Source organism: Nelumbo nucifera, chromosome 2 (assembly GCF_055504915.1).
Source record: "Nelumbo nucifera cultivar China Antique chromosome 2, China Antique-T2T, whole genome shotgun sequence".
NCBI lineage: Eukaryota > Viridiplantae > Streptophyta > Magnoliopsida > Proteales > Nelumbonaceae > Nelumbo > Nelumbo nucifera.
The window spans coordinates 69,430,527-69,439,471 of record NC_142650.1 but is presented as its reverse complement, the minus strand read 5'-3'; the positions used below and the strand labels follow the sequence as shown (position 1 = coordinate 69,439,471).

The 8,945-nt window shown below is 37.3% G+C and overlaps 1 protein-coding gene across 2 annotated transcripts; it reads left to right on the top strand.

Annotated features, from left to right (window-relative positions):
* The first annotated feature begins 2,996 nt into the window (after positions 1 to 2,996).
* Positions 2,997 to 8,945, top strand: LOC104601468 (myosin-binding protein 7-like). Of its 2 annotated transcripts, none has more exons than XM_010264811.3 (4): positions 2,997 to 3,340; positions 3,447 to 5,168; positions 7,836 to 7,882; positions 8,434 to 8,945. In XM_010264811.3, exons 2-4 carry the CDS (start codon positions 3,744 to 3,746, stop codon positions 8,534 to 8,536), a joined length of 1,575 nt encoding a protein of 524 aa, XP_010263113.1. In that variant the 5' UTR covers positions 2,997 to 3,340; positions 3,447 to 3,743; the 3' UTR covers positions 8,537 to 8,945. The 2 variants fall into 2 exon arrangements, with proteins under 2 accessions (XP_010263113.1, XP_010263114.1); XM_010264812.3 differs by having other exon boundaries at positions 2,998 to 3,340; positions 3,697 to 5,168.

Sequence of the window (8,945 nt, the reverse complement as noted above, 5' to 3'; positions counted from 1 at the left end):
AAAAAATAAAACATTCAAAATCATTCGAATGGTTAGTTGTCCGGTTCAACAATTTATTGACTAAAATCAATGATTTTTTAAGAAAATTCGATTTAAAAAAAAAACGGAATCAATTATCTGACCATTTCCCAGTTTTTCCGATCCGATTCGGTCCGATCTGATTTTGAAAACCATGACTTAAATCTTGAGGACAAGGCACAAATCTATTATATGCTTAGCATTGTTTGTTACTAGTATATTGTGCATACGTGGTTTTTGAATTATCGTTGATATAAACGGTTAGATCATTCAGCCCGGAAACCATTCAGCAATCAATTCTAATTCACCCCAAACTCGATTGTCAAATCATCCACCGTTCAACCTGATGAGCGGTCCATTTTCTGTTTCAATTATTTTTTATATTTTTTTTAAATTGTGACGGATTGTCGATTCGGACCAGACAATTAAACCACTGACCTATAAATCGATGGCCAAAATGATTCGGTTGCGGATCAGTATACACACCATTGAAACCATTTACTTGTCATGAGTTGAACTTGACACTTGCAACATTGGAATAAGTGTGACGGTCGTCGCAGCTAGAAATGGATTAGCATCACCTGTAGCATTAGGTTTGTGCCATTTGTTCTCAAAATTAAGACAAATGGCACAAATCTATTATATCCCTAGCATTGTTTGTTACTAGCAGATGGTGTGTACAGCATTGAAATCATCTGTTTGTCATGAGCTGAACTTGACACCTGCAGCATTGGAACAAATGTGGCGAGCACACAATAGAAGTGAATCAATGTCACTTGGACAAACCTCAAATACAAGGTGGCATTTTATAGGGTTGACATGTACAATTATAGTGAACACAAGGCTATTCTCAAATTGTCTCCTAGTTGATGGGCGGTTCGGATTGGCAATAAATTTTTCCACGTGGCAAAAACCGGTATTGCTGTCTTACCCAGTATTTAGCTTACTTGGCAATTGAAGTCATTCTCGTCTTGAGTTGAGCTCAGCATCTCCGGCATCTAGGTTAGTGCCACAGCCACGTGGCCAAAGGTGGCATATTATAGGGTTGACGTGTATTGCCAAAGGGAGCATGGGTCTAATCTCAACCTAATGAGCGGTTTGGAATGACTATAGCCTATACGGTTCTTCTAATCGGTAGAAATTGGTGGCATATTATAGGGCTGACGTGTACACTTCTGATTGGATTTTGGAGCCCCTATTACTCATCTTAGGAGATCCAAAATCTTCTATCTCACCCAATTAGGATTTTTTTTACTAATTTTTTATGTAGATTCTAAATATTTATTAATTTACCTAATTAGATTTTTTTTCTTCTTTTGAGTTATCAAATACTAGATTTCATCTTCGGTGGGCTTAATTCTAATTTTTTAGTAAATTATTAGTTTTTGATAACTCAAAATTAAAAAAAAAAAAGTTATACTAAAAATCATTTTCTCTGGTAAAGGAAAAAAATCATTATTACGATGACGTGTCATTTAGTTATCCATACACATGGCCTCCACACATTTATTTCCCATTGTTACGTGGTGTAAAGTGTAAACGATGCGTTGTATGTGGGTCCTACGTGACTCTCAGAATATCCCAGATCAACAGTACCGAACACGTATGGGTAGAAGCCACGTGCAATAATTATGCGCCTCCTTGATCTAAATTGTAAAGGTTACTCACGTGTCCCCAAGCCGTTAGATCCCGCGGTTCACGCCTTGGAAGGATCGCAGCCGTTATCATGATCATGACTCCATTGATTATTCAAAGATTTTCGGAACCTGATTGATCCCGAGTTGCTGGTTTTTCTCTACAATGACTTTTGAGTTTTGACCTTACGAGTCGGGTACGGGTATCCGTATTCATATATTCACCACGCAAAAAAAAAAAGATGGTTGACTCAAAGTTTTTGTTATATCGGATCTGACATATATGGGTTATAGTTGGACTCGAACCCGATCCGTTGACCCCACTAGTTACGGGCCTTACAGCTGAGGCAGCTATAATTATGTCTTTTTTAACTTTTAAGAAACCGAACAAGGACAAAACTCGGACTTCTGGTGCGGTTCGGTTACTACGACAAATAACCAACCCACCACGTCATCTTTTCAGCTTTAATTGTCAATAAAGTGATAAACAAATACCCCTGATTTACGTGAGTGATAACTACAATTGCATTTGTGCAACTCTTGGATTCTTCGCCCCATATAAACCGAGTTACTTTTAAACTATAAAATTGCCTTTTTGACAAAATAATTACATATAAAACTTGTAATTTATCTTATTTCAAAATCTTTTATTTTTTATTTTGTTTTACAAAATCTCACTTAGTCTTGAATTGTGTTAAATTTCCCAGTCTCTCACCTATCAATGTTATAAATAGTGATAAATTTAAGAAATGAGAAATCAATAATTTGTCCTAAATTTTGAAAATCTAAAAAAAAGTTATTATTAAAATAAAAGTAAAGACTAAAAACTTATAAAGACAAGTTAATTGATATTATCATATAAATATTTTCTTATCATATATATATATACATATATATATATATATAAATATTATATATAAACTTAGATAAACTTGCAGCTTCATGAGCCAAATTTCATGTTAATTGATCTCAGCTTAATTAACAATTGAGCTTATATATTGGGCTCAATCGTCAATTCGAAGCTTGATTCAATTTGTTTTCATAATTTTTTCATCAAAAACAATCTAAAATGGTTTTCTAGTAAATTTTAGAAATTTCAAAAGCAAATTTTGTTGCCCTGCTAAGAAAAATATTTTTAATGACCTGGCAAGATTACCTGGGAGGGTTAAATTAAGCGTTGCCAGGTAAGAAGCTTTTAGGTTAAATTTAAATAATAATAATAATAATAATAATAATAAATATTTTGATTATTAAGAGGGGGGAAAGAGAAATAAAACTTAGTTAATATCGCGTCCGAGTCCGACAAACTCGAACCAGTCAAAAGACAGAACAAATCCGAGCCCTTCTCTTTCTGTTTCTACCAATTTAGAACATTTTCGGGGGCCGAACCGAACACCAGCTCTTCTTTCTCTCTCTTCTGGAAGAAAAAACAAACAAAAACAAACAAATCTAGGGTTTCAAAATTTCATTCGGTCCCTTCCTCTACCCTCCATTTTTTTTTTGCTCTCTCCCACCCTCCTCAAACGCCATTCCTGCGATTTCCCTCCGCGGTTTCAATCAAGAAAGGAGCGAGGGATCGTTGAGGTCTGATCGTTTGAAGGTCTGCAAATCCGAAATATACGAAATCATCTGCAATCCGAGTTTCTATTCCACATCCTTTGGTTTTGGATTCTTTTGGTTCTTCCAAGGTAAGTTAATTATGTGATTTCTCTGTTTTTTTTTTGTGGTAGATATTTCTGTCCTCTGGTGATAATGGCGCAATGCTTCGGGGGTTCGTCATTGTTTCTGTTTCAGGTAATCATTGGACCAGAAGAAGGGTGGGAGGGAGAGGGGAGGAGAAAATAATGGAGAGAATGATAGATAGGTTGACTGTTTTATTGCTTTGAATTTTTCTTGATAGGTAGGGTTTCATTTTCCTTCTGAGCGGAGAGCTTCTTGTTGGGTTGGAGGAAGGGAATACATTAAAAGATTCTGTTACTGTTAAGGAGGGATCCAAATTGAGTTTCCGGAGAAGGTCTTATTTTTTTCTGGGTTACTTTGTTAGGTGAGCTGTTGGTGATTGGATTGGGTTGTTTTCAGTTGGATGCTTGAATGTTTATGGATACCGAAGTCCTGCCACATTCTACAGATTTTCTTAAATGCTGTAACTGTGGCTGTAGTTGCACATTGATCAGCAGCACCTGGCACCGCTCGGTGAAAAGGAAGTTTGAAGAATTTGAAGCCAGTAGTCGAAATGTTCCAACGGACTACTTATCTGTTGCTCGAGTTGAAGTTGAAAATGAATGCATTGCCCTACGAGAGGCCCTCAGCAGCCAGCAACAGACAATACAGGAACTGTACACTGAGCTGGAAGAAGAGAGAAATGCATCTGCTTCGGCCGCAAATGAGGCCATGTCGATGATATTGAGGTTGCAAAGGGAAAAGGCTGAGATCCAGATGGAAGCCCGACAGTTCAAACGATTTGCAGAGGAGAAAATGGCTCATGATCAACAAGAACTTCTTGCATTGGAAGACTTGTTGTATAAGAGAGAACAGGTCATCCAATCTCTAACATGTGAAGTCCAGGCATACAAACACAGGATGTTGAGTTATGGGCTTACTGAGGCTGAGGTAGAGGGCGGGAATGATGGATGTATTCATACTAACAGCATGGTTGAGAATCCTGAAACTCAGTTTGAATTTCCCCCATGTAACTACCCTCCTCTGAAATGCAATCTGAATGAGATGCATAGCCATCATGATCATGAAAATGATGTAGCAGATCTTGACAAATATGCTTTTGGTGAAACCCCTCGTGCTTTTCGTGAAACCCCTTGTTCTATTCATGAAACCCCCCGTGCTCGGGAATTGCAGAATTTGGAGTACAGAATCTCTCAGTTGGAAAGAAATCCTAGTTGCAGTCATATTAATGGGGAATTTTCTGGCACAAGGAACATTCTCGAAAAGGTAGTGGTGGGTCAATCTCCCAGACGGCCAAGACATGCTGGGAGATTGTCTGTGGAGAGCTCAAATTCATTCTTTGGTTTGGTAAAGGAAACAGGACCGGATGGTGCTACAGAAATTCCACAGTATGGTGAGAAGCATTGTTTACATACAGATGACTCCTCTAATATGAGAAAGGTTGATAATGCATCAGACCTTGGAGATGACATGAGTGACAGAATATATACCATTGATTCTATTCATCATGGAGTGTCTTACAATAGTGGTCCAGAGCCCAAAGTTGCCATTGGGATCTCTGAAGATTACATTACCACTCCGAGGGAATCATCATATTGGGCTGATGTAGGGGATTCAAACCTTAAGAATCTCTACATGCGGGTTCAAGCACTTGAAGCAGAAAGGGAAGCAGAGAGGGAAATGTCAAAGCACGGAATGTACGATAAAGCACAGATGATATTAATCAGGGAAATTGCTGAACGTTTCTGTAAAGAAATGACATCAGAAAGAAGGGCAGTTGTACCTGTGAAGAAGCCATCTATCATTAGTAGCTTTTCCTTCATGTCGGTACTGAAGGTAATTTTGGGTGTCCTTGCCAATAATTGGTTCTACTTTTGCATGCTACAAATATTATTTCATGTTTATTTCATATCTCAGAAATGGATTCTTTTATCTTTATTGAATTTGTTTCTTTATCTAGCATGTAACTTTTATTCTTCTAAGAAGCCAATATCTAAGAAATCCCCATTTTTTTGGTACTAGGTTTCATCATTATTTGTTACACTTTCATGAGTTCATATGTTATTGCTTGCCTAGTAAAGATTTCATATTTAGATGATTATATTTAAGGCTAATAACTATGTTGTGTGTGTCCAAAATGGTAGATGAAGAACATAAAGCTGTCTATTTTGATACTTTTCTTTAAAACCACAATTCTTTTTTTTTTTTTTTGGGGGGGGGGGGGGGGGTAAGAAAATGGGCTACACAATGGGGGACAGCCCCCCTCCCCCAAACCCTTTGACATACCTCCAACCCTGGGTGGAGGTGTGATCAATCCCAAGTCCCCACTGCGATCATCCAGATGTATTTTAATGTCAATATTTCTGTGTATCTGTTTGGTCTTTTTGGGGGGTTAATTGGAAAGGAATTCTTGTTGCATTTTAAATTGATTAACGGAAACCTAAAGAGACAGAGAGCACAGAGAAACTCGATCATATATTTTCCCTCAACAAGACTTATAAATCTCTCTCAGCAGTGTGGCTGTAAACAGATCACATGTACCTCCTCTGAGTTCAATCCAATTAAAGAAATGTAACATCCAACTTTGATCTGAAATCTGATTGGATCTATGCATTCTCAAATTGAATCTGAATCCGTCAGATATGCCAGATTATTGGGTTCCATCCAAATTCAATAAACGAAACTTAAATAGATCAGCAACTTGAGAATGTTGAGTAAGAACATGAAATAAACTGAATAAAAAAAAAAACACAAAGGAAAAAGAAAGCAAGGGAAAGATAACTACTTTCATTGAATGAAACCAAGGGAGATAGATAAAGAAAACTAGAGGAATAACAACAAACCATGAAGGACTTTGATAGAGGTGGTGATTCCTGTTATTTAGAAGGTAGAATAGAGGTGGATTCAAGGGTAGAGGAAGTTACTGAATTCATTGCTGTTGGCATTGAGGAGAGAAGGGAGGGTGCAGCAGAGATTGAAGATGCAATAATGCCGTAATGGAATGTTTAAGGGGAGACAAAGATGGAGAGAAACACGGTGTTTAAGGATTTGATTAGATAGGAGCTTAATACATTTACAAAGGAGAGAACCAAAGTCATTGCACATCAAGCAGTCCCTAGTTTCAGATTGAAGGCAAAAAAATTGAACCAAAACCCTATTTTCAGATTGGGAAAAAAAACAGCTCTACACATAAAAAGACACCAATGGAAATTTAAAAGACAGAAAAATGTGATCATCCAGGCTTACCTTTGATTGCGGATATCTAATGTCTTCTCTCAGCAACAATCTTCTATCCTCAACTCTCAAGCATAGGGTATTCAGACTTGTTCATGCCTTGCAGTAGTAACAGAGAATCAATGGTACCTTCTCTGGCTCATAAATCATAAGAGGTTAGCATTTGAACTTTCAACAACCTTCTTCAATCCTCAACTCTTCAGTGTTACTTGTGCAGTCATAAAGAATCAACTGTTCCTTCTAGGGTTTGTAATTCGTAAGAGGTTAGGGTTTGAACTTTCAATTGATTGGGTTGTAAAGGTAATAGCAAATGGTTGTTTACCCCTAATAATCTGAATGAGTATTATTAGGACAGTGGTTTGTGGAACTTTAACAATGAGAAAAAACAGTTCTTATGGCTGGGAAGGGACATAGAGATTCAGTACAGCTGGGTGAAGAGGAGTGCCAACTCATTTGCGGATGGGTTGGCCAAGCAAGGAGTGAATAGGGAGGCTGTTTTTTGGGCTAGTTTTTAATTTTCTTTGCTTTCCCTGTGCTTTCTGTTTTTTTTTGGGGAGCTAAGTTATTTTATCTCCCTTTGTATTCTTTTCCCTCTATTCTCTTAATTTAATGAAATTGATGTTATTGATAAAAAAAAAAAATCTGAATGAGTATTAAATGCATTGTAGTGGTGTTTCTGTAAACTTATAAGACCATTATATTACACATTTATAACATTATATTTTATTGGACTCATACTTTAATCGGATCATATTGGTTTACATCCAAATTCGATCCAATAATTAAATGGATCCTATTCACTGCATCCAAGTCTAATTCAGCCATATGTCTAGACTATCCGAGTCGAGATAATTGGATCAGATGTCCAATCAGGCCGTGATTTTCTCCATTGATAGTCCTACTAAGCAGATATAGTTTCTATGGTTGTTTTCTCATCAGGGAAGAAAGAATTGGGGGTTGAAATGCAACTTATACCCCACAGTTATCCAGGAATTCATTTAATTGAACCTTGATAGACTCCAAAAGAACAAAACAGCTTCTTACCATATGACGGGTTGGTTACTTTGGGGGTGATATCTTATCACCTGTCTGTACCCTTATTTTCCATGATGTTTGCTGCATAAGTGAAATCTTTTTTTTTTTTTTTTGATATTTTATACTTACTAAGAACCCCATGTTTCAATTTCATATTCACGTTTCTTTTTGTTGTTGTTGTTGTTATTCCCATCATGTTGGATATTTTCTTATCTTTTCAAACTTTGGTTTCAGTGGGTTGTCTCCGTTGTTTTCTGGAGAAGGAAAGCACGTAAAAGCAAGTAAGCAGAATATTATTTTGTTAGACTTGTGTTTTGTCTTCTTGAAATCATGCTTCTAGACAAACATGAATCCAGGCAGCATGTTTTTCGGCATTCCATGGAAAGCCATAAGCCAAAAGTTTTACAAGGCCAATAACAATAACCATCTGTTCAAGAACCAAAACTTGAACAGCAATGAAATGTTATGATTATGTCATTAAAACACACATTCTAGGATGGGTAAGAATCATCCATTTGGCTTAGTTTCTGAGTTCTGATCCAAGTAACAAGGTAAATGACATATCTTGGTGTCCAAAACTGGTGCGATTTGCTTGACATGGCAACTTGGTGAACTGAAATAGATCAGTTTTTCTGTCAGTATGTGTCAGATATGTAAACAAGGCAGTCTGGCAGGGCCGAGTTTCAGAAAAATTTGTGCCCTTGTTACATAGGACATGACTAAGCTTTTAAAGTGGAATACCAATTGATGGTCAAGTCTGGGTCAATGTAGAGGTGGTTCCATTGCATGCATGGGGCTAAACTAAATTGTTTCTTTCAACTTTTGCAAATAGGTATACGTTTGGGTTGCCAGAGAACAAAGCGGGCTTGCTGATGCTTCTAGAAAAGGGACCTCGCATGAAGCAGTTTAGATGTCTTTCAAGGGCACCAATGTGAACAGGGCTCTGAACTGCCTACATCTCCAGGCAAATCTACAAGACCCATGCTCATCTATGCAACACAAATGGGCAACAATTACAATAGTACACTTAAGAAATTGCTTTCTCATCTGGATTCTGATCGACTCCAGATTTGAAAATTTGATTAGATGTGCAATGTTCTTGATTCCTGCTTTATAGGTTTGGCGAATATGTTGTGGGGTTGATCAGTAGAGCATGGATAAAGTGTAGGTTGGGTTGCTTGCTTCATTTATAGACATAACTGGAGGTGTGCATGTGTGAGATACAACTCCTTGTACATTACAGCTTCATGTATGATTCTCCATTTGATCACGCTTGTATTTCTTCTTATTGAACCACAGCTTGAGCTTCATAACGGTTGATGCAGATTTGACTTTTCTCTGTTA